This window comes from Macrotis lagotis, chromosome 6 (genome assembly GCF_037893015.1).
Source record: "Macrotis lagotis isolate mMagLag1 chromosome 6, bilby.v1.9.chrom.fasta, whole genome shotgun sequence".
Classification (NCBI taxonomy): domain Eukaryota; kingdom Metazoa; phylum Chordata; class Mammalia; order Peramelemorphia; family Peramelidae; genus Macrotis; species Macrotis lagotis.
Genome location: NC_133663.1, coordinates 115,448,516 through 115,475,407, shown reverse-complemented (window position 1 = coordinate 115,475,407; position 26,892 = coordinate 115,448,516). Strand labels below are relative to the sequence as shown.

At 34.6% G+C, this 26,892-nt stretch overlaps 1 protein-coding gene and 1 long non-coding RNA gene across 5 annotated transcripts in view; one reads left to right on the top strand and one right to left on the bottom strand.

The window, feature by feature from the left end:
* Nucleotides 1-4,852, top strand: part of PCDH9 (protocadherin 9) — a 1,046,490-nt gene extending 1,041,638 nt beyond the window's left edge. For all 4 annotated transcript variants that reach the window (XM_074191791.1, XM_074191792.1, XM_074191790.1 and 1 more), the window contains one exon: nt 2,723-4,852. In XM_074191791.1, the coding sequence (XP_074047892.1) occupies nt 2,723-3,096 (374 nt within the window). In that variant the 3' untranslated portion in view covers nt 3,097-4,852. The remainder of the gene's footprint in view (nt 1-2,722) is intronic.
* The window catches only part of LOC141491152 (uncharacterized), a 73,373-nt gene that overhangs the window by 19,052 nt on the left and 27,429 nt on the right, over nt 1-26,892 (bottom strand). The window contains exon 3 of the long non-coding RNA XR_012469484.1: nt 24,403-24,564. This is a non-coding gene — a long non-coding RNA (uncharacterized LOC141491152). The remainder of the gene's footprint in view (nt 1-24,402; nt 24,565-26,892) is intronic.

The window sequence follows — 26,892 nt, the reverse complement described above, 5'->3', positions numbered from 1 at the left end:
CACATAAAAGAGGAGCAAGGTGATGCATGAATTATGAGGCATAGGTATTGTTTTTCCCCTCTTTTACTAATGAGTAAACAAGCTCAAAAGAATTTTTTGTCTTGCTTATGGTTACATAGTCTGTTAAAAGTCCAAGCTTGGACTTGAACTCAGGCAGGTATTTTTGATTTTCAGACTCTTAAATGTAAGCTAAGCATCAGGATGAGAAATTAAATGAACTTTTATAATTTCCAGGTTTTCCTTATCATATATCTATTGAATGTCTAATAATGTGCTCAGGTCTATTCAAGTCATTGTGTAAGGATAAAAATGGAAATACAAGCTACAAATGACTTCCCTTAAGGGCCTAGTTAGAGAAAGAGAATTAACACACAGGAAAAAATCATGAACCAGGTGATGATTGTATTATGAGTATTCAGTTATATTATATGACCTGCACATTCTAAAGTAGTTCAGAGGACATGGGATAATCACTGGTTCAATTACTTGAGGGAAGATTTCAGAAATGAAGAAGGGTTTGGAATGCTTCAAGTTTGGGTTAGATTCAGTTTAGCAGGGAAAGAAAGGATAATTTCCTAGTGAAGACCCTAGGATGTAATTAGGATTGTAGGCTGGGTTGAGCTTGAAACATTTTGAAATCAGTGAGGAGACATGAGACAAGCAGATTAGGAAATCATGCTATTCAATGTAGACAGCTTATATAAATAGGTTCTGATAAAGAACCACAAAACACAGGTGGGGTCATTACAAATTATGGAAGTGCTATGAAAGAAGTTTTGGAAAGTTTTTGGAGCAGAGGATGACAGACAAATGAAGGTAAAACTTTAAATAAATAGTCTCAAGAACTATATGCCAATATGAACTTTTGGGGAGGTTTTTTTGGTTTGTATGAACTTTGCATTTGTTCTTTTCTTTTCTTTTTTTTTTAAAAGAAGGTTAACACACTGAAAGAAAGCCAAACAAATATAAGATTAGTTTGACTTTGGGTTGCAGGATAGATTAAAGTGAGAGAACAGACTGGAATAAGGAAAACTGGCTAGGAAGCATTAGTAGCAAATAAGACTACTGATTAAAAAGGGCCTCGACCAGAGTGGTGGCCATGGGAGTGAAAAGGACAGACAGATATGAAAGCCTTCTTTTTTGTGTGAATGATTTCTTTATAATTTGGGGCAAAAAAATCTATATATTGTTAAATGAGCTTAGTTTTTCCTAATATTTATAATCCCTAATCTAAGGAGAGTTAATGTTATTCTTACAACACATGCTCCCAACCTGCCAAATTTGCTTGTGTCTGATCTATGAAAAGCATTCCCTAATTCATATAGGAATGTTTGAAAATGAAAGTTATAATTAACCTGTAGAACTAATCACCTCAGAATATTATGAAGGCAAATAGCTATCTTTATTTTTTAAATCCCACAAACACCATCCATAATTATTGGATACTTAGAAATATGATAGTGCTAGCTAAAAATAACTTTAGAATTTAGTATATTCTAATTACTAAATTGCATTTAATGCTCACATGATCCAAACTAGCAGAAATGTTTTCTTTTTTTCCTACTGATTAATGTCTGCGTTTTAAAGAACTACATTCCTGTAGTATTCATGCCTATCCACTTAACCTGGTTTGAAAATCAATCATAATTCTAAGCTATCACTTATCACTTGACTGTTTAATCAAAGAGGAAAATATAAAGCTTGTTTCCATAACTATTTGACTGTTATTTAAATTGTATTTTATTATTTTCTTTCGAAAAAGTTTTAAATTCCAATCTAAGCATTGAAATCTTGTTGAAATTTATATTTTATAAAGCCAGATGAAGATATACAAAGTGTGATCTATTAATATTGTCCTGAATATTAAGTCATATATAATTAAATCAGCATCTTAGTTTCAGTTTTATTGCTTTGGAAACCTCAAAAATATGTCAGGTTTGGGGAAGTTGCAAATGTCAGAGAATTGAGATAATTTTTTATGCTGAATTTGAGTTCAGAATCCCTGCAGCTGACCTGCTGTGCTCTTATTAGTATGTTACAGTTAAAAAACAAACAACAACAAAAGGCCCTTAATATATGTTGGATTTTGAAAATCTCTAAATACATTTTCTCATGGCTTCATGAAAGAAGCAATATGTTAATGCTGATGTGACAGTCAAATTTTCTATTTTATATATTCAGTCATTGGTATAACATCTTAATTATTCTGGGTATCAAGTAATTCTTTTACATGTTATTTCATGGAGATTTAGATTTTATCTTCCACAGTATTTAAATATGATATTGTATAAACTTCTTGGTTTCATAGAGCTACTTCTACCTATGGAATCTGAGAAAATAATATTGCTCTATAATGTATAGCTGTATAAATATATATCATATGTATGCATGTATATTTGTATTTTTTAGTTAAAATATGTTTTTTTTAAAAAAGAGAGATAAATAAGAGATAAATTCAAGATTGGAAAGGACCTCGTGTGCATTTATTCTGTCACATACTCAAAAAAGAATCCATTCTAGACCATCCTTAATTCAACTTACTTCCATCTTTTGTTTAAAGCTTTCTAGTGAAGGATTGTTTGAAGAATTAAAGTCATTTTCTTAATAAGTTTAACACACAACTTCTTCTAAACAAACAAAATTTGCCTTTTATGGAAAGAAAAGTTACATAAGAAAGCCTAATTTGTGTTTTTTTTTTCTTTTTTTATCTTGTCTTCTACAGATGGGCCTTTGGGTCCCCGAGGATTAGCTGAAGCTACAGAGATGTGTACCCAAGAATGTCTGGTGTTGGGTCACTCTGATAACTGTTGGATGCCTCCTGGCCTGGGTCCCTACCAACAGCCCAAATCTCCTCTCTCTACCTTTGCCCCTCAAAAGGAATGGGTGAAGAAGGACAAGCTGGTGAATGGGCACACTTTGACCAGGACCTGGAAAGAAGATACCAACAGGAACCAGTTCAATGACCGGAAGCAGTATGGTCCCAATGAAGGCCATTTCAATAGTAGCAGCCACATGAGTGACATACCATTGGCTAATTTGAAGTCTTATAAACAGGCATCAGGAGCTGTTGAGAGTCCCAAGGAACACCAACTATAAGAAATGGCTACTTGGGACCAAATGACTTTAGCCTATGTAGATGTGCTAATGCTGTGTGTGTCAGAGCTTTACGTATTGAGTAGATCTCTAGAACTATGCTTCTTATAAAAGGGATATGCACATCTTTGCATTAACACTATGAAAGGTATGATGTTGCACAACTCAAGGGAGAAAAATACTTCTATTCCTGTGGTTGTGTTTACTAGAGGTGAGTAAACTTCACCAATATCTCTCTGTAGTGCAAATATCCCTTCTCGAGTTTTGTTTTGTGACCCTGGACTGCTGCTATGAACAACAGAAGATACACTTGGAGAGTGAGAAAGGTCAAAAGATTGCAATGACTGACAAGCATATCCAGTTAGAAAATTGTGCTCTTGTTGTCAGTGATTTGTGTGGGACCACTATACTTGACATCATACTCCAAGCAACTTAAATGATAAACTTAAACCTATTGTGCTATTAACAATGTTAGTGGACACTTGTCAGTCAATCAGTGTTCAAGTATTTGTAAATAGAAGCAAGTTATTACTAATGACTTTTGTGTACCTATAATGTTCACCTAAAATATACTGTAGCATAATTCTGTCTTATGGTTGTTTCCTTTTAAAATTTTCTTTCTTTCACTTTTTTTGTGTTATTTCTTTTAGTGATGGTGTTTCTGTGTTAATAATCTGTCTAACATGCACTATTCCAAGAAAATCAAAACATTAGTGTTTTTATTATAAAAGGTTCTGAAATCTTGCTTCTTGCAGGACAGCCCATGATACTCATGAGCTGGCAAAAAAAAATCCATCGGGAGCATTTAAACAACAAAAAGACTTATGCAAGAGCTGGAAAACTCTGAACCTATACTTTTTAAAAAAAACATTTTCTTTTTAAAAGCAGCAAAATTGAAAATAATCTCTTAATAAGTAGCATCTGAAAGTGAGAAATGGAAAAGTAATATTCTTCAGGAAGTGATCCAATCCAAAGTGATCAGAAAGGTCATTGTCATCCAGGCAATTGAATGAATCACAATTGGAGCACATGGAAGAAATAAAATCATTATTTAAAAATAGTAGTAATATTTGAACAAATGTGTGTCTATAACTAAGACAGTTTGTATTGCTGAAAAGGCAGCTTTTGTGTTTATGCTCATCTGCGTTAATGTTGTAGTAACACGTGTTTTAGACCATAGCCACAAAAATATTTAATGTGTCGTGCCTTCATGATGTAACAGAGCATTCTCCTGGTAGGCTAGTTGGGGGAAAATAAAGGGTTAAATCTCTAATTATTGCTGTTTAACTGTTTGTTATCATAGTTGGTCAATGCCTGGCAGGTACCAGCATCATGTCACTTCAGTGAAACCCAAAGAGTGACTCCTAATGTTAATACGATCTCAGTTGCACGTACAAACAAATTCAAATTTGAACATTCTTAGGAGGTTTTTGTTAAGGCATGACAGATGATTTAAACAAATAAATAGCATGCAAAAAAAAGTCCTTACTGAGAAAAGTGAAAGTTAACTTAACACCACAATTAAACATGAGTTTTAAAGGTAATAAATAATAATAAAAAATACAACGTTTGCTAATCTGATAGTTAATTTGTTCTTACCAAAAAAGTTATTTTGTATATAGCAATTCACTTTTTTTTTCACATTATAATGGTATAAAAATGGGTTGGGGGTGCATTGCTTATTGCAGTACTTATGTCAGTTTGTGAAGGGTGTTTGATGACTTTGACAGAATAAATATCTAAACAGTTATCCTTGTTACTGCTTTGCCAGTTCAACGTTATTTACAGTTATTCAGCTCTTGCAATAAATGTTCTGAATTCCTGATTGTGTTGTGTTACTTCTTTGAGAAAATGGATTCTTATATCTCTTTAATGTAAATTTTTGTTTATGAAATTACATTTTTAAACTTTGCAACTCACATGATTACAAGAGGGAGCAAATCAAAAACTAATAATGCCACAATCTCGCCTGAGGAATTTTTGATTGTCTACAAAGATCAGGATGACTTCCTAAGGAAGTCAGAGAACACCACTAGTTCCTGTTTTGGTGTAGGAATTATGGATCAACTTTGGAAAGGTTCACATGTAAAATCAATGCAATCTGAACTAAATGAATAGGTGGTATGAAACAGGTCAAATCAAGAAACTCAACATGTCCATAACAGGTCCATGGAGTAGGACACTGAAAAAAAGAGGTAGAAATTACATCTTGGTCCAGGGGAAAAAAAAGTATAAGAATTTGGGTCAAGGATCTGATAATTCTATTTTCATATTTTTACCCTAGGTAACTAGATGGTTGTTTTTTGAAAGACGAAGAGTAGAATCATTGAATTGTAAGGCTGGGAATGGACCTCAGAGACTAGTCAATCCACACCTCTCATTTTGCAGATGGAAAAAAACTGAAGCATGGAGACTAAATTGACATTGCTGAGAACACATACTAGTTAATGGAGACAAAGCTCAGTCTTCTGAACTTTTCCAATAGTTATGATACTTTAAGTTATTTTATTAATAGCTATTAAATGATGATTATGTTTAGAGTAATGCATTATAAAGATATATGACACAGTTCTGACTCTCAAGGTTCTTATTGAATCTACCCATTAGTTAAATAAAACACCTACTCAATGGGATAATTATGATTTGACTTTTTTTTTGCAAGAAACTAATGAATTTTGTGTGTCCTATGAAGGAAGGGTTTAGATCCAAATTAAGGATTTGCCATTCCTGTGATCCTGTTCAAGCTCTCTGATATCTGTGTGCCTCAGTTTCTCCATCTAAAGAACCACAAAAATATATATTGAATGATCTCTAAGGAACTTTTCATTTTCAATCTTATTATGTTGTTATTAAAACGATGATTTTCAGAGTTATACACACAGCTAAGTGGGAAGTTAATGTATCTACATCTATGTTTTCAATATACTCATAGACTTCCAAAGTTTATGGAAATATGTCAAGTTAAGGGAGCTTAGTCAATGTAATAAGGCCTTATTAATAAATTTTTTGATACAGAACTAGAAAATAACATAAATAATGAATGTGACAAGTAATTGGTTTAGGGTACCTAAAGTAAGATAATATATGTGTGTGCAAATTATATATAATCAAATACAAATATATGTAATATATAAAATATAATTATATATAATATACCTCTATAACTATATAATGCCAATTATATGAAACTATGATAATACATATATATATATATACATATATATGTGTGTGTGTGTGTGTGTGTGTGTGTATAATTAGTATTTTATAAATTTATACTTAGTGAACCTGATCCTTTCCTAGTCCTGAACAAAAAAAAAATCACTATTCACATAGCCCTTTCTGTATACTTGTAGAGCCAGGAATAAAAACACAGCTGAAGACCAGAGAACATTTCAGCATTTGTTGATCTCTCAGGGCTGAGAGCCAGGAATAATTATTATTAGTGAGAAGGTTTGGGAGAGAAGGAAAAAAGAGATGCCTTGTTTGCCTTGATTCCAACATGTAGGTCAAAAGCATACACTATAGGACTACAAATTAAACTGACATGAAAAATGGGGTGGGGAGGGGTAAGCCCTATAGTCTCTAAAAAAGAAAAAAGAAAAAAATGAGGGGGGTTCTTTTTTATATTAGTTTTAGGGTTATCTTAATTAGTAATTTTTTTTAAAAATCTAGTTTGTTTTAAGAAATTTATTACTAAGTTGCTTTATATTTTATTTTAAACTTTAAATTTATTTCTTATTAGAAATACAATTATCCCATGACATATACTCTATATTCTACACACATTTAAAAAACATATTAAATAAAAACTATATAGCATAGCAGATGAAAATATAATATAGGGTTAAAATAATAGACACTTTTATGAAGTAATACAGTATTGCAGATCAGAAAGAGTGACAAGTACAGATTCAGGTTTTATGTCATTATGAAATTGATTGAATCACTCTATTTGTGCCTTAATTTTACATTCTGTAAAACAAAGAGATTGGACTATATAACTTTGAGAAGCTTTCTAGCTTTAAAGCTTGTATATATACACCTTTATAACACGATAATTGTGATATTTTAAAATATCCAGTCCCAGCATACATTTTGAGTAATAAATATAATTGCAGCTATAAACAGAATCACTTTAAAGGCTGACCATTTTTCCTCTCAGTTCATCTTCCTCTTTTCCAGTGAAATCCTGGCTTTACTTTGACCAAGTAAATGAATACGATCACTAAAAATTAAGAAGACAATGATAGTGTTTGTCATTCTGAGGAGATGAAGGGGATTTGAATATAAATAAAAGGCCATTCATTTTACTATTGTCTTTTTTTCTTCCCTTTTTCTCTCCATGAACTTCTGGTGTCTCAACTGACATTCTTCCATCTTTATAGAATTACTCTGTTGTATCCAGTTGAGTGGATATACATAGACAAGTTTTTCCTATGGAAACATCCTTTCCTCTTGCCTCCCCTTTACCCCCTTTCCTGACTCCACATTCCCCAGATCCCATGGAATTGGTAGTTCCATCACTAAGAGGTAACCTCCCCTTACCTTCCCTTTGCTGCTTCCCTAGGTCACCTAAGAGTGACCCTACTAGGGCCCAATCGAAAAGATCTACTTGACTGCTCATATCACTTGGATAAGAAGGGGGTCACCAACTATAACAGTTCTGTCAAGATGGAGATCATGAGACTTTACCATATACCCTACATCTATATTCTAAATAGCTCTGGGATTTGTTATCTGACTTGCTAAGGGTCCTTTACAACTTCTAATGTTTATTTTCTAAGTAAAATAAATACAGAATGGACTAGATGTCCACAGATCAAATCTGTGATTTTGTCATTCTATGATCCTCTTCAAAATTTATTAGGCACATACTAAGAAAAGGGGGGCAAAAATACAAAAAAAAATGAAACTGCAATGATCCAAAAATCCTCCTTTTTTTCTTCTAATCAAAATATAATTTCCATACCATATATATTTATGCAACTGTACACTATATTTATACTTTCCATATTTATGCATCCCTACATATATTAATACTTCCTTATTTAAAATCTATGCTATTTGGGGGGGCCGCTAGGTGGTGCAGTGGATAGAGCACAGGCCCTGGAGTCAGGAGTACCTGAGTTTAAATCCAGCCTCAGGAACTTAATAATTACCTACCTGTGTGGCCTTGGGCAAGCCACTTAACCCCAATGCCTTTAAAAAAACTAAAAAACAAAAAATTTATGTTATTTTTAACAGCTTTAAGTTTTCCTCAACGAGCCTATATTCTTTGAATTGATTAAATTTCTCATCCAATGTTCTTTCAATTTGTACTGCCATTTTAAGAACTCCTGACCTAAATTAATGTATAACTCATTTCAAAGTTAAATCACCTTGATGTGTTTATTAATAATTTAAAGATTTGGTGAGTTCCTAAAATTATTTTGGTGAATTTTCCTCTGAAAGTATAGAAAGTTGTATTTCAAATCTTAAAAGTCTCATACACTTCTTCATTAGCTCCAGTTCATTACATTGGAGCTATAAAGAAGAGAGTATCATTTATCTAAAAGAAAGGTTGTATGGCCCAGTGGTCTTGGATCTTATTGAGTTTTCTGAATCTTTACATACTTATACATTTAACTGGGGAATCAAAGGAAATAACTTTCAAATTCTCTTAAAGTCAGTTGCTATTGTTGTGGAAATCAGAACAATGTTTTCCATAAGAAATACTTTAATATTGCCATCTATGCTTGCATCCTTAAAATTTATTTCACTTTATCCAATTAATTTGATAGAAGACAAGGCATTTCAAATAAGAATAAATTTGACTATACATTTAAACTTTGGCAATCTTTATAAGATGCACTAAAATACAAAACTGTATAATGACTGAAATTTCAACAAATGATCATAGATGCAAAAACAGATAAAGGCAAAATAATACAATTCAATCGATCTGAAAAATAAGAGATTACCAAATTTTCCCAAGTGCAAGTAAACAAACAATTCCTTTTTGGTTAATCCTTTATAAAAGCAAACATACCCCTTCCATTTTATCATGTATGGATATAAACACAAGCATATGCTTGTAGAGATGTATATTTTCATATATATATATATATGTATATATATATATATATATATGTATATATGCTAGATAGAGTTATATTCTACTTTCCGACACCTACAACATAAATTTTCTCATGAACTAGCAGAAACTTCTAGTTTTAACTTGGATGACACAAGCTCATTGACAGTGTCCAAGAGCTGACATAATCCTTGCCTTATATAGCTTTCATGACAAATTCTGGAACTTATTTTTGTACTTGTTCTTTTGCTGGCTTGGGCAGTATCAATTTCAGTATATGAATTCTCTCTCTCTCTCTCTCTCTCTCTCTCTCTCTTTTAGGGTTTTGGTTTTTTTTTGCAAGGCAATGGGGTTAAGTGGCTTGCTCAAGGCCACACAGCTAGGTAATTATTAAGTGTCTGAGGTCTGATCTGAACTCAGGTACTCCTGACTCAAGGCTGGTGCCCTATCCACTGCGCCACCTAGCCGCCTCTCAGTGTATGAATTCTCAAAGGGTGTAATCATGATGATAGGAAGCTATCACATTCTTGTGATATGACATGACTCAAGGTCCCATGAACGTGCTCTCCACCTTCAAATCCTGAAACTTCACGAAAACTTTGGCAAACCCTGGTACTTACCTATTCTGGCCAAATGAGTTAAATGGAATAGAAATGGTTGATAATATTCAGGTTATAGTTAAAATGTCACAACATATGAAGGAAAATTTTATTTAGTGCTCTGATTTACTAGGAACATTTGTCCCACAAGCCAGTGTTAAAGGATGAAGTATCTCTGGATAAGAATACAAATTAGCATAAAAGGTAAAAAATGTCTCTCCATTAAATAAGGAAAAAAATGTTTGAGATAAGAATATAATATTCCCTAAAACCATTGTTGTAGTCACAATCTCTCAACAATGTACTCTATCTATAATGATTGTAGTTTGGGGGAAGGGTAGAATTAGCAGACATTAATAGAAACCTACCAAAAAGACACCTGAATAAAAAAAAAATCAAAGCTACATGCTTAGAAGTAGTTCCCAATTCTAGAACTATAAATTCCATTGTTTTTTTTTCCCTCACAAGAAATGTCCTTAAAAATTCCTTTATGAACATAATATTTGTGTACTTCTACACCACAACTGAGTTAGCACAGTTAATTCACAGGTTTGTTTTTCTAATGCATCTTATGGAGATTGCCAAAGTTTAAATGTATGGGTCAAATTTGTTCTGATTCAATGAGCAATATGTCTCAGACTAGTCAAAACACTGAACAAACCCCAGTTATCTGCTCCTAAGTTGTTCTTCTCAGTTGTATTTGATCCTCAACATAATTTAACTATATCCATCATTTCTAGTTTTAAGTCCAGCTAAAAGACCTTTGACCTCTCTAACCACTTTATTTTTGGATTTAGACCTTTCATCATCTCTATGAATGGAATGCTTTTGGCTAAATCTCTCTAATACCATAGATTGTCACAGCCAAAAATCAGCATACCCTCTCAGACTTCTGAGTCAGATTAACTGTTTGCAATGATTATACAGCAAGTGACAGAGGGCAGAATTTGAACCCAGGTCTTACTTTATTCAAAGTTCAGTTCTCTTTCCATTATACAAACTGGCCTTTTTATGTATCTGGCACTATTTTGATGTCAAGACTAAATTCCTTTTTTTTTTCATAAAAGAGGTGTTTTTGATGTCTCAAGAATAAATTAATCTTCAGTGAAATGTTCAGGCACTTTTAAATTTTAAAGTCAACCTATCCTTTTCTGCTTAAAGCTAAGTATACATTTTATGAATCATACAGTTAAATGATATATATTTTTGTTGATTTATTTCTTTTCTCTTTCATGTGAGCAACAATTTTTCCATTTGACCTCAAAAATAAAAGGAAAATGTTGAAAAATTATTCAACCTACAGTGACCATAGTCTAACTTGTATTACTAGGCAATCTAGCCATAAGCCCCAGGTGTTAAATAAAATGCTGAATTCCTTTTACAAGCCCTCAGTGTGTCTATTTGCAGCTATCATCTCTCTACACACAGCTATTACCTTCTGTTCCTTACCTTGGAGAATCAGGTAGGAATCACAGTGAGTTTCACATCAGATTTCCATGGCCAATAAACAAGACATTAAAATGAAACAAAAATCAGTCTTATGATTAACTTTAGCAAGTCTATTTTCTTCTCGACATGCAGATGTAACTCCCATTGACATCAAGGAGAGCTAAGTGCTCATAAGGAGGGGAGAAAAGACTCCCTTATCTTTATACAGGATGCTATATGTTAAGCTTCAAAGCACAAATATGCCTTCACTAACTGCATCAATGATCACAATGGACTGACTTATACCTTCAATTTGGCTTATTGTCTGAATGTAAAAGTATCTCTTTTTTCTGACAAACAAGGTTCTCCAATTATAGCTATGAATTAGTTAAAATGCTAAGATCACATTTATATAGTTCATTACTCCCTTCCCCTGCCCCAAAAAAGAGTGGTTATCTCAAATAGCAGACTCCCTGCAGCTTCCAACTATTCAGTAGTCCTTTTGGAATAGTATTTTGTAGCACAGTGTGATATTAAATGCTATATATGATATAAACATTTAATTAATATTAACCAAATATGATCACAGTAACATTCGATGAGCTATTTGTACCATTAGTTAATTTTCAAATAATGGCTTTTTTTTTCTAAGTAATCTATGACCTTTAGTTATTTTTCCATGACATAATGGAAGATTATTGAAGAATATTATGCATTTAATTACACATCAGGTGCCTGCCACATTCCTCTCTTTGTAGATGCATAGCAAGTTTTGTAGGAAGAAAACTGCTAAATTGAAAATTATATGAGCAACATACAAACTCTGACACCATGAGTTGCCTAATATCTCAGCATATGTCTTTGAATCTTTAGATAGCCTACCTCTTCACTTTAATTATACTAGAATGCCTAATACCTGCCAACTGGGGCCCTTGACTAGATTTCTGCTAACAGTCTCCAGTTTCTTTGTAGTCTCTCACTGAAGTATTCTATGAGAAAGAAAGTTAGGCATTTCTTCCATTGTCTATGGCTACCCCTTTTCCTGGATAATAGCAAATACATCTAATGTACTCTAAATATGTCCAAATCTCCCTCATCCCCCACAAAATATCAATCTGATCCTACTATTCCCCATTAAATATAGAAACCTTTATTTTTACTTTCCTCTGTCAACTAAACTGCTAGAAAAAGATGTCTACATTCATTTTCTCTACTTACTCTCCCCACTCACTTTTCTTTTTTTTTTCTTTTCCTCTTCTAGGGCATGTTTTCTTTTTATTTCATCTGCAGCTGCTATCTCCAAACTTACCAATAATCAACTTTTTTCTCAATCCTCATTTTTTCTTCAGGTTTTATAAGAGTTGACCAATTTTTTCTGTATACTATTATTTCCAGTCTGAATTTTCTTGTTCTTGTTTTCCATTGTTTCCCCTCCAAGCTATCTGACCATTAGGTCTCTATTTCCTTTGCCAGATCTTCATTCATTCTATTAACTGTGGATCTCTTCCAAGGCTCCATTCCTAAACTCCCTTTTCTTCTCTTTTTTTTAAAACTTGTTCATTAGGTAGTCATTAGCTCCTAAAGGTTTACTTATGATCTCTATGTAGATAACTCCAGAAACTAGAGTTTTTTACCCTTGTGTTTCTCCTTGGCTTCTGTTTTGTATCAGTACCCATTGTTGGTTGTTTTGAACTGAATGCTCCATAGGTATCCCAACATGCATAATACAGAATTCACTGTATTTCACCTAAAACTCATTTCATCCCTGTACCTGCTGAGAGTATCAAAATCATTCAGGCTTGCAAGCTTAGTAATATAATCCTTGATTCCTCACTCTCTTTGACTCCATATATCTGGCTGGTTGTCAGATCTTCCCATTTCTACTTTTATAAAATTTCACAGCTAGGCAGCAGAATGGGTATGGATTAGTGCTAGGTATGGAGTCATGAGGATCATGAGGTCAAATTTAACCTCACACCCTTACTACCTGGGTGACCTTGGGGAAGTTGTTTAACCTGTTTGCCTCAGTTTTCCCAAATGGACACAATAATAACAGTTTTAATAGAGTTCTGAGGATTAAATGAGAAAGTTATAAAGCACTAGCACATAGTAAATTAATGTTTGTTATCATATATCCCCTTCTCCATATTCTCAGTCATGTTTCCACATAGCTAAAAAATTATTTTCCTAAAAAGTACTGACCTGACCATGTCACTCTCTTGCTCAATAAATGCTACTCATTTCCATTTACTGTAGGGATTAATATAAATTATATAAATATAAATAATATAATATAGATTAATATAAATACTTAGTATGCATTGCTCCTTATTATATAATCTATATGTGCCTGTCCAACTAGCCTACCAGTCTTTTTTAATATTTAATATTTATTTATTCTCATTTTGTACAAATAATGTTTTTATACATTAATAAAATATTCTTGTTTAAGAGAAACAAATTACCCCCAAAAAATATATATAGATTTACTTGAGCGATAAAGTAAAGGGGAGAGAAAAAAATTAAAATTAAAAAATAATAGTAATAATTGTAGATATGGCCAGGTGGCACAATGGACGGAGCACCAGCCCTGGAGCCACGAGCACGCGAGCCCACATCCAGCTCCATACAAACAACAATCACCCAGCCGTGTGACATGTAAGCCACCCCAACCCCACTGCCCTGCAAAATCAAAAAAAAAAAAGAAGGAAAAAAAGACCCAAAATAAAATAAAATAGTAATAATAGTAGGGGTGGCTGGGTGACAGACAAAGAACTGGCCCTTGGGCCAGAAGCACCCCGGTCCAAATCTGGCCTCAGACACCCAACAATCACCCTGCTATGTGGCCCCAGGCAGGCCACACAGCCCCATTTGCCCTGCACCCCCCCAAAATAATAATAATAATAAAAAATGTGCTTCAGTCTTTGTTCCAACACCACCAACTCTGTCACGGGTGGATCACATTCTTTATGATAAGTCCATCACAAAAGTTACTTCCATATTTTTCCACTGTTGCCATTGCGAATTGCAACTCCCTCCTTTGGTATTTCTCCACTACCATGTACTATATTTTCTCTCTCCTTTCACTCTGACTCTGCTGTAGGGTTGCTGAGTGGCACAGCAGACAGATCCCTGGTCCTGGGGCCAAGAAGCCCTGAGCCCCCATACCACACCTTAGGCTCAGCATCCACCTGGCCCTATGGCCCCGGACAGGCCATCCAATCCCAGCCCCTTGTAAGAAGTAAGAAAGAAAATGTGTTATATCTGACCACTCTCCCCCCATAGTCCATCCTCTCTTCCATCACTCACATCCCTCCCTTCCCCCTGCCCCCCCTTCTTACTCCAGATGCCTATAACCTATTGAGTATATATGCTGTTTCCTCTCCTAGCCAGCTCTGATGAGAGCAAAGATTCCCTCATTCTGTCTTGCCTTCCCCCCTTCCATATCATTGCAATAGCTCATTGTAATAAAGAAAAATCTTATTATATGAAATATCTTGGACTATTCCCTCTCTCCTTTTTCTTTCTCCCATTCCATTTCCCTTTTTTCTATTGACTCCATTTTTACATCATATTTTATCTTCAAATTCAGCTTTCTCCTGTTCTTCAACTATAAAAGCTCCTTCTACCTGCTCTATTAATTGAGAAGGTTCATATGAGTATTATCAGTGTCATTTTTCTATGCAGGAATACATGCAGTTCATCATCATTAAGTCCCTCATATTTTACCCTTCTCCTCCAATCTCCATGCTTCACCTGAGTCCTGTATTTGAAGATCAAACCTTCTGTTCAGCTCTGGCCATTCCAACAGTAACATTTGAAATTCCCCTGGTTCATTGAAAGTCCATCTTTTTCCCTGGAAGAGGACATTCATTTTTGCTGGGTAGTTGATTCTTGGTTGCTTTCCAAGCTCTTTTTGCCTTCCAGTATATTATATTCCAAGCCCTACAAGCTTTTAATGTAGTTGCTGCTAAGTCCTGTGTGATCCTGACAGCAGCTCCACGATATTTGAATTGTGTCCTTCTGGCTGCTTGTAATATTTTCTCTTTGACTTGGGAGTTCTGGAACTTGGCTATAATATTCCTAGGGGTTGTTTTTTTGGGGATCTCTTTCTCGGGGTGGGGAGGATTGGTGGATTCTCTCCATTTCTATTTTGCCCTCTGCTTCTAGAATATCAGGGCAATTTTCTGTAGTAATTCTTTGAAAATGATGTCAAGGCTCTTTTCCTAATCATGACTTTCAAGTATTCCAATAATTTTTAAATTATCTTTCCTAAATCTGTTTTCCATATCAGTTGTTTTTTCAATGAGATATTTCACATTTTCTTCTAATTTTTCATTTTTTTTGGTTTTGAAGTAATGAGTCCTGATTTCTCATAAATTCATCAGTCTCCCTGAGTTCTATTCTTTGTCTGAAGGATTTGTTTTCCTCAGAGAGCTTTCTTATTTCTTTTTCCATCTGGCCAATTTTGCTTTTTAAAGCATTCTTCTCCTCAATAACTTTTTTTGAACTGTTTTATCCATTTGACATAAGCTGGTTTTTAATATGCTATTTTCTTCAGCATTTTTTTGGATTTCCTTGACTAGGCTGCTGACTTCACTTTCATGTTTTTCCTGCATCTCTCTCATTTATTTTCCCAGTTTTTCTTCTAACTCCCTCATTTGATTTTCAAAGTCTTTTTTGAGCTCTGTCATAGCCTGATCCCAATTTCTGTTTTTCTTGGAGTCTTTAGATGAAGGATCTTGTGTTTCCTCATCTTCAGACTGAGTATATTGATCCTTCTTGGGATCATAGATAATGTATTTCTCAATGGTGTTCCTTTTTTTTCGCTGCTTGCTCATTTTCCCAGACTAAGCTCATTTTGGGGGTTCTTCCTGAGCTTTTGGGACAATCCCACAAGGATCTCAGTGTGAGGCTCTGTCCTCCCTCCTGGTCTGTGAATGACCATATGTACCCCTCTTTGTTATGTGGCTGAGGTGGAGGGGGCCCCTGTTGTTCTATTGGGGGGCCTAGACTGCAATCAGGATTTGAATGTGTTCAGAGCCCCAGTGGTCTGTTCCAGGGGCAGAGGACAGAGCTCGGCAGTCTCTCTCTCTCTCTCTCTCTTCACTCCCCTCCCTAGGTTCAATGGGCTCATGCCTGGGGGCCTCCTGCTTACTGGCTCAGCCTGCTTATGTTTCCTGGATCTGGAATGCAGTGGCCAAGCTGCTAGCTGTTTGCCCTGAGGGCTGGACTTCCTGTGCTCCCTCTGGCAGAGGTCCCCTCCACCCCCCCACTGTTCCCCCACTTTGTGCTGGTGCTCCTCAGGGTGCAGCTCAGGAGACTCCCCAGCTCTGGGAGGCTGAAGTTCTTTCACTCTGGAGGGTCACCCCTCTGGCGGGCCGCCCCTCCGACCCCAGGGAGCAGAGCCTTTCTGCCCTTTTCTAGGTTATCTTGAGTAGGAGAACTGCCTCACTGGGTCCCTTTGTGGGTTCTGTCTCTTCAAAATTTAGCTAGAGTCCTTAGTTTTGAAGATTTATGAGAAAGCGCCTAAGACACGATTCACTCTTGTCGCCATCTTGGCTCCACCCCCCTACCAGTCTTAGAATCCTTATTATCCTATATGACTAAGATCAAGAGCAGCCTTCCATGAGATCCCATCTATTACATCCTTATCTTACCTTTACTTTATATCTGTCCACTGTGATTGAATATGGCAAAGTCCTTACAGTCAGGGACTACTTAACACCATGTATGAAACATAGTAAGACTATGTTAAAGGGCCATTATCTAGCAGGATTTCCCCCTTCATTACAATATGAGTTAAACTAGCTTTTCCCTGAAACTCAATGGATTATCCTTGGTACTCAATTGGTCAGAGAAGCTAGCATTCAAGCTATGCCTCCCTTAATCCATATTCTTGATGGCATTTTGCTTTAAGGGAGGGTTTTATCATCATTTGTCATTATCATTAGCAAAAAAAAAATGGAAATCCCTCCTCCCTCATTTAGACATGGCAAATGTCTTAAGACCATGTGGGACCACACATGGCCTGCTGATCAGCCACATGTCCAAAGGAGGTGTTGGATTATCTTTATTGTATATCTTTTCTATGATTTAGTCAAAAAATCCTTTTGTTAACTACTAAAAGGTCTGAGTATCTTATTTCCTTCTTTTTTTAAAACAATTTTTACTGATATTTTACTTTTACTGATATTTTACTTTTCCAAATACATGTTATGAAAGTTTTTTTTAACATACATCCATATGCCTATGTATATCTCTAAGTTACAAAATTTCCTTCTACCCTCCTTTCCCAGCCCCTTCCCCTCAGTGGGTGAACTGTCAGGTTAATATTGTATTTACACATTTGTGTTAAGCATGTTTCCAGGTTAGTCATTTTCTATAAAAGGAGCTGGGATTAAGGGAAAGAAATGAATATATTGTTCCTCAGATTCTGAGGGATTTTGTTTTGTTTTGTTTTTCTTCCTCTGAATGGGGATAACATTGTCCATAACTGGTCTAATAGGGTTGTTCTAGTTCTATTAACTGCTGAGAGCAGCTGCATCCATCAGGGTTGATCATCTCATAATGTTGTTAATGTGTATATTGTTCTCTTGGTAGTCTCATTTCATTCTAACCACAAACCTAAACAAACAGAAAAATGATCTGAGACCAGCTTATTTCTATATAAACACTTTATATTGTTTGTAAATTTCTGGTCACCCTTTATGAATCAACTGTAGTGATTCCCCATATTAACTTCAAGATCAAATATAAAATCATCTTTTTTGGTTCATATAGCCCTTTATAATCTATCACCTTTCTACTTTTCCTGCCTTCTTATGTCTCATTTCTTTTCATGTACTCTTTTTGTTGTTGTTTACTCTTGTCTGATTCTTCTTGACCCTATGCAGGATTTTCTTTGCAAAAATACTGGAAGAATTTGCCATTTTCTTCTCCAGTTCATTCTATAGATGAGATAACTCAGGCAAACAGAATTAAATGATATGTCCATGGTCATAAAACTAGTATATGTTTGAGACCAAATTTTAACTCTGGTTTTCTTGTCTCCACCGTACCACTTGCTCTATACCATATACCTGAAGATCCAGCATCACTGGCCTCCTAAACTGTTTCTTACATTCCATCTGCTGCTTCTATTCCTGGAACAAATAGTAATTGCTTAATAATTGCTCATGTATTTTCAGTGACTCTCTCCCATTCCTGGTATTTTCTCCCTCCTGAACCCTAACTTCCTTAAGGTCCCAGCAAAAAAAAAAATACCATCTTCTTCAAGAAGCCTTTCCTGATTTTCCATTAATGTTGTGTCTTTCCTCTAAAATGATCTCCAATTTATCCTGTCTAATACCCTCTTTGCACATAATTGTTTGCATTTGTTTCTCCCATTAGACTGTGAGCATCTTGAGAGCTAGGACTTTTTTCTTTTTTTTATTCCCAGAGTTGAATGCTTGTTGATTTGACATGATTGATTTTGAAGTACTGCTGAGAAATATCCAATGGGACTTGGGCAATGTTGTAAGAGACACAAGGGATGTCAGATTCACATTGGTGAAAGTTCTTTTGGTTAATCTTATTCCACAGCACCAATTATAAAGAACACCCAGCAAAGTCATTTTAACACTCTCTGATTTCCTACTCACTCTTGATCTTGATATGCCCTCTGATTTGGAAACTGATCTTCTTTCTTGCCATTTCTACTTTTTCCATCCAGTCACATATCACTGAAATGAATTCTACTTGCTCAGTTTTCCTGGTTGACTCAATTTCTAATGATAGAATTGCCTCTTCTATCAATGCCACTAGTTCTGTGGATGGTAGTTGATGCTTGAACCCATATCCTTAACTCATACTTGCTCCATTCATATTCAGTGACTGTTTCAGATTTTGAATTTCCTTTTAGCCCCACCCCACTCATATCAGACTTAAACTGAAAGACATAACTTACTAATTGGATATTGGATTCCTAATTCCTAATTCTGTTGAAACTTTAAGGTCCTCTTAAATATAGATTGCTCAAATTATATGTTTTTACCAGAATGTAGAGGCATGTTGGAATCTCAAAATGTTCTCATCATTTTCCAATAATCAGAAGTCATATCATCACAGAAATGAGTCTAGGTGTTAGATTTTATAACAGCAAATTTGCATATTAAGAAATTCCCTTTAACCAATGAATTATGTCAACTTCTTTTTAATTCTTAGAATTAAAATTCACTTAGAACAGTGAAACCAAAATTAAATAGAAACATATCTCTTAGAAAATCACAAATTAATATTATCTGTGTTATATTCTATTTTTATTTATTTTGTTAAACATTTCCCAATTCCATTTTAATCTGTTTACCTCAAGTTTAACACCTCTGCCCTAGAAAGCTGAAGTCAAATGATAAATTACTCAGGATCTCTGAGCCAGTATGTCTGAGGAGAGACTTGAACACAGGTTTTGTTGGTTCTAAGAACAATTTTCTATTTACTTTAGCATGTTGTTAAAACTGAAAGTGTTATGGGAAAAGACCTGGCGGGGGGCGGAGATGGGGCTGTGACCCTATCCCTGAAACTCTTCAGTTTACCTATTTCCCAGCTTCAAGGTAGCACAGACTACCTCCTTTCATTCCCTTCTAAGTATTCTGTCTTTTGTCCATACTAAGAGAAAAGCCCTCTAATACAATAGCTAGGCAGAAATCAGAAGTTAGAGGTCATAGTGGGAGGCAATTTTCACCAATCTCTGACCTTAAGCTCAGTAGTGTTGACTATCTTCTCAACATGGGAACTATGCCCACTTCTGATTCCTTAGGAACACCTACAATTTTGTCTCTAACATAAAGGGTCCTAGGGAGGGGAAAGGGGTAAAAAAATGGTAGCAGCATGAACCATATAGGGAATTGGAAGTTTTAGGTCTATCAAGAAAACAATATAATAATAAATAATCATGAAATGATTTTGGTTGAGAAGATAATATAAAAGCCTCAATGGAAAATTTGCAATAAGGATGCTATTAGATAGTTTACATTTCATTTTCACTGAGTACAGAAAGATCAATGCCAAATGGGTTTTCTTTCTGTTTTTTCCTCTCTCTGTAGTCTTCTCCTTCCATCCCAAAAGATCTGCCATTGTTTCTACTGCTGCCTTGTATAGCCAATACTAATAAATAATACTCAACTTATCAGGTGCTCAATAAATGTGGGGAGGGGGGAGAGGGGTGGGCTGATGCCAGCTGCCTTTCATGACTCTCCAATGCTCTCTATATTAGAAAACAGAAACAGGAGATAGCCAGACATAAGCCTGCCAAGTAGAACATGAACTCCTGGGTCAATCCAGTGGGTGGAAGGGTATACCCACACTGACTTTCTGCAGTTCAGAGAATCATCCTTATAATTTGAAACCAGAAAGGACTACTCACAGAGCATGGATTGCTCCTTTAGGATTGCCCCTGTAGTACTGGTTCATGTGACAAATAATGAACTTCTTATAGCCTACAGGAACCAAAGAATTCTTGTTCCAGGCTGAAATGTACTGGGGCAGGGGAATGGAGTAAATCTCCCTTCATCAATCATTCTTAAGGGATACCACACAGTCATTTTAGATTCCACTTTGTCAGCTTCCTCTTTGCAGCCCACATCCTGCAGAGAGCCAAGGGAACTAGTATGGGGTACCACCTGCTAGTCTTGAGGTGAATGGTAAGTGCCCACCTTCTGGTATCATATATATATTGCAAAAATTAAGCCATGAATGTTTAAGTAGTCACCACATAAAATCATCAAAATTAACCTGACCATTATTAATGACAGCAAAGTTTTAAAGATTTTTCCTTTCTTATCTTGCTGTTTACTTATAATCATTTACATGTTCACCTTTCTTTGAATTACTTTGCTATTGCCTATACAATTATGACATTCTAAATCTAAAAGGTCATTTAGTCCAAATACCTATTTCCAGGCAGAACTGCATTTAAACTACCCAAGGCAGATGAAATATTTCTAAAGGAGGATATTACTTTGGTTATGTATTCCAGGGTCTCATGGAGCAATTTCAAACTTGGAAGGAAGAAAGTGAAATATTTAACTATTTAATGCATGGTTTATGCTTTAAGCAATATTTAGAGGTGGAAGAGTTTCTCATAAACTCTTTTCACTTAAATAAAAATATAAATGGAACAAGAGTTAAGAGATTGAGCATATAAAACTTACTACTTTTAAAGGAAAAATAAAAAGGAGATAATGGACTAGACAGTCTTATTCAACAGAGCAATTGGTATTTTATGAGATGAAACCTGGTATATATAATTGACACATTAGTCAGTCTACTTTCATCCACTGATGAAGCTAGACTATTAGTGCTGTTCAAAAATCTCTGAAACACAATGAGCCTTGATGTGCATGTCTATGAGTTCATAAGAAGATGTCTGAAATCAGTACTGTTTCTTTAGTCTTTATCTTAAGTATCAGAAGCTATCACCAGGTTTCTCCGTCGCAAACTTTTTTATACTGTGCTAGATTTGCAAGTTCCCATGGAAAGTTAAAAAAAAAATAATTAAGATTCCCAGTAGACACATGTAGTCTGACAGTACTTGGAATAAAATTAGAATGTTTCATAGCCATTAACTTATTCAGGAGGGCAGCTCCTCATGTCCTACTCCCACTCTTCATTAGAGATTTTCCTTGAGGGATAGATAGATGTATTTCTTTCCATAAGGCATCTAATAGAGATTTAGCAGTAGGCAAATGTGAAGAATGCTGGAATGGGACTCAGATTCTGATTCAACAGGGCAATGATGAAAGATCAATTTCAGTTTTTCAATAACACACAAATTAGGTCTCTTCAGTGCTCTGATCCTCCCCACACTATGATGCAGATCTTCTCTCACACATTTGGACTATTGCAAAAGTTTTCTGGCTGTTCTATCTGTCAAAAATATCTCTCTACCCCAATTCATCATTTATTCAACTGCCGAAGTAATTTTTCTAAAGTAGAGGTCCGATCATGTCAACCTCACTACTCAATAAACTCCATAGGTTCCTTATCCCCTCCAGGATGAAACACAAAATCCTCTATCTGACATTGCAGTCCTTCATAACCTAGCTTCTCCTTAATTTTAGCTTTTGTGTTTTTTTTAAACCTTAACACCCTCTCCCCTTTACGCTTCAACAGAAGGGAGGCACTAGAATTAAGAGAGATCAAAAATGGATTCTCTCTCTTCTCACTCCTAATGCCTAGCACACAATACGTTAGTAATAAATGCTAATTGAATAAAATTGAATCCAATCCTAATTTCCAACTTTAATAAAGAATCATTATTTTATAGAAAATGATTTTTTTTTAAGCTTAAATTGACACGGGAATGTGCGTGCGCGTGCGTATACACACATACACATACACACACACACACACACACACACACACACACACACACATAGATTTACCAGTTTCTTAGTTTCCATTAGACTAGAGTTCCTTGAGAGCAGGGATTGTTTCTCCCTTCTTTTGCATTCCCAGAATTTAAGTCAAGTCCCTAACCATAGTAGGTATTTAATAAATGCCTGTTGATCTATTGATTTCCTTGAAGTCCTCATCTTGAATAGCTTATTATTTGCAGTTCAGAAGCATTACAAATTTTCAGGGTCAATTCTGAGCTATTCAGAACTTATGAAATGCTTGCCTAAACAGGGCTATAAACTAAGATGAATAGAAATGTCAGGAAAGCTTTTGATTCAGTGCCTTTAAATTTTTAATTTGTGCTATCCCTGCTCCATTGCTGGTCTGGGTTTTGTCATGCTTTCCAGGATAATTGGCACATAAGTATATAATACACAAGCTCACACACAAATATGAATTAATTCTATAGATTATATATTTTATGTATAGATTAGATTTAATATCATATATGACATCAAATTTATCCATGCATACACAAAAATGTATGAATATACAAAACATATTTTTCACATATACGCATATATATTGTAATAGGGAAAATATCTCCTCCATGAGTTGATGTAGTGGGTAACTACTGTCAAATAAACATTTACCATTATATGGAAATTAAGAAGGTAAAAATGCAAGTTTGATTATGTCTAAGCATGGGTTGAGATCTGGAAGAAAACCTGAGCTCCAATTAAAACTCTTACAAGTCCTCTGATGGGCAAAACCATTTCAGAATGACAGAGGAGTAATCTAATTACATCCTGCAGTCTTGTACATTCCTCTCAGGCCATAAAAGTTAAAAAGATATATCCATAATTCCATACTTCCTGAAGTGCCATAAAAGTTGAACAAAATTCAATAGATCATATAGCCTCTAAGATAATACATCACAGGTAAACTAAATCAGATTCCAGATTAAAATACATTCAGAAGGTTCAAAAATAGGCATAATGAGAAGAGTTTATATGTCACCCAAGTTAGGGACAGTTGAGATTTTTCTTCTGACTTCTTATCTAAGGAATGTTTAAATTCTCTAAGTAAAACTTTCTATCCCACAGAACAGTTTTTACTTAGGTGAGGTCAATATCCACCAAAAGTAGCAGGAGGAATAAAAAGAAATCAAACATTACCATAGCTATATATATATATAAATGTATATGCATATTTTATATATATATATATGTATAAAACATTTTAAAATAGGGCTAAGTATAGTAACATAGTAACATTTCTGCCAAAGTTTATTATAGAAAATTGACATGAAATTATTGCTCAGGGACTCTTGTGAGAATAATTTTAATACCTGAATAAAACAGTAGGAATGTTTTTTATTATTGAGAATATTGTGAGACTAAGTTCTATTATATTATCAATAGAATATAATTGATTTAAACTACCACTTATGAATTTCTATTATATATAAATATAATTTATACTTAAGCTATGGTTTATTAATATAGCATAATTATTAATAATATAGTAGTAAGTTTTATGACCAAAAGATTGTCTGTCCACTTAGTAGAAATGATTCCTTTATGTTTAAGATCTCCATTTTGTGATTGAACTATTTTGAGTGACTTGTTTTTAAATAAGATAACTATCTGCATTGGCATGATATAGTAAACAATATGTGTGTGTTCTTAAAAACAATTAATAAACATATGTAGGCCCTCTAATTAGACAAATTACTAATGAAAAATATTATGAAGAACTTCATCAGTAATTTTGACTTAAATCATCCATCAAGCAACAAATCCACTTTAGTTAAAGGTAGAAAATACTCACCAGGGATGCTAGTCATCAGTAATCAGTTCCAGTCTTGCTTAAGACCGGCACTTGCATTTCCTGTATTTGATACTTGATCAAGTCCTCTCTGGTTTAATGTCCAAGCTCACTGATTGAAGGAGGGGAAACCCATGGACTTCAGCTGATAGGGTAGGAATCTTCCTGGAGAGAGAAACCAATCAGAATGGCTAGAACTCAAGGTGGTGGTCCCTTTTTAGAGGTTTTCTTTGAAAGTTTGGATTAATCAAGTTTGATTGCAATGCATGGAGAAGTGTTAAGTCAAATAATATTTAAATCTTACAAATCAGCATCTGCAATGGTAAATCAACTTACTCTAAAAGGTGAACTTTTATACTAATGATTCCATTGTTTTAAGGATGTTTTCACCACAAATAAAGAATTAGGGAAGAAAGGAAGAAGATACACTGACTTGTTTATTGAAGATCCTGGTAGTGTTTGTTTACTTTATCAAGAAATGTGTTTTAATTTACCAAAAGAAAATATGGATAACTGTTTTGTAATTCAGGTCTGAGGCAAGTATACATATACTATCTGAAGGATCTTGGACTAAGAAGGTAATTTAGGAAGAAAAGCAAAGTTCTTATTTGATGCCATTGACAATTCCAGACCTTTCTTCAAGTAACCCTTAGTTCCAGCAGCTCTAGGGGCAGGGATATCCTGATTTACAGGGAAACTAAATTCAAGCACAATATATAATCTAATATATAGATATAGATATATAAACCCTTCCAACTGTGCTAAGTGATGATGTATTGTCTCTGTATTTGGCAGATAAGTCACCTGAAAGATGTGAGACACATATAATAATAACTTACATTTATATAGCATTACTATGTGCTATAGACTATGCATTTTACAAATATTATCTCATATAATCCCTTACAAAAACCCAGGAGGTAGGTGATGTTGCTATTCCCATTTTACAGATAAAAAGACTGAAGCAAGCAAAGGTTAAGTGACTTGTCCATTGTAGATATCTGAGTGTTTTGGAACTCACATCTTCCCCAATTCAAGTCTAGTCCTATATCCAATGTTCTACCTACTTTTATATATATATATATAAAGTTAGTATAATTTGCCCTATAGTATGTTTCAACCCCTAGAAGGAGGCAGAATTTTACATTCAGATAAACTCTGAGATTGTCAAAAAAAGTCTCTATAATCAATATACTCATATTTTAGTGATTATTCCAACTTCTTCTCCAAAAGACTTTCTTCAAAATCCAGATTCATCTAGTCTAACCAATTTTAATCTTTTTTTGGCTTAAAAGATGTGAAAAGTATAAATTATACCATTTTCTTTCTATTTTTCATAGTAAATTTTCACTTGTTTAAAATAATCACTTTAAGAGAATGATTCACACTGGCCTTCCAACTGAAGAAAAAGTTATTTGAGGGAATGACTAGAGAGTGGTCCCTTCCCAATCCTTTGTAAATCTTAGTACCTTCCATCTCTTTATAATTTCCCATTTTCCCTATATATACAGCAGTTTGTGCTTATCTCATCCATTAAGTGTGAGCTTCATTGAGCTCTTTTTGTATTCTCAAAGCTTAATATAGTGCTTGGCAGGACACTTAATAAATTTTTTATTGGCTGATGTATTTGTTTGGATACTGATATCTATGGGTTTAGAAATATAAATTATCTATTTATAAATTGAATGTTTGAATGCATGTATGTATAGCTATAGATAAACAGAGATATAAATGATATATTTGTAGGCCAAAAAAAGTGATCTGAGAGGCAACAAAGTCTTTGTATACAGATTTGCACTTTTATGTTAGAACTGCTTTTTTTCCATTTCCTCACTCCTGTGAAGTGAGGCAGCTTCCAGACAGTCCCACTTCCCTCTCTCAAGCACCTGCATAGAAGCTGTTAGGACTCAGAACAGTGGGATGAGCTGAGCTATAGGGCTGGAAAAGCATGCCCTAACTGGAAGTGCTCAGGGGCCCATTCTTCAGCAGCTGTGTTTCCATACATTTGAGACCAAGAACCAGCTGATTTCATTCCAAAATCATTCAATAAATTTGGTTTTGGAAAAATAACTTTTACTTGTGATTTGTCTTCATTTTCTGGATTAACTACTGATTTACCACAACAAAGAGCCCTCTTTTAGAAAGCATTTGTTTTTGAATGAGGGAGAGGACAAAGAGATTTATCAGTACTATAATCCTTAATCCACCCCTTAAAATAAAACACAACATTACTTTACAGGATTGATGTGTTATAAGAAGAGTGCCTTCTGAATCTTAGTTCACTACAGATTTTAGAATAATTTTTATTAGGTCCAAAAGTTGTGATTTCCTTGAAGAACACCCTTTTCCACATAGATTGCAGTTAGTCTATAATTTATATTCTTAGAGAGTAGTCTAAGCCTTAGAGAGATTAAGTCATTGGGCAAGCAGTTTTTAAATTTCAGAGGCAAGTTTTAAATCCAAGTCTTTCTGACTCCAAGTAACCATTCTACA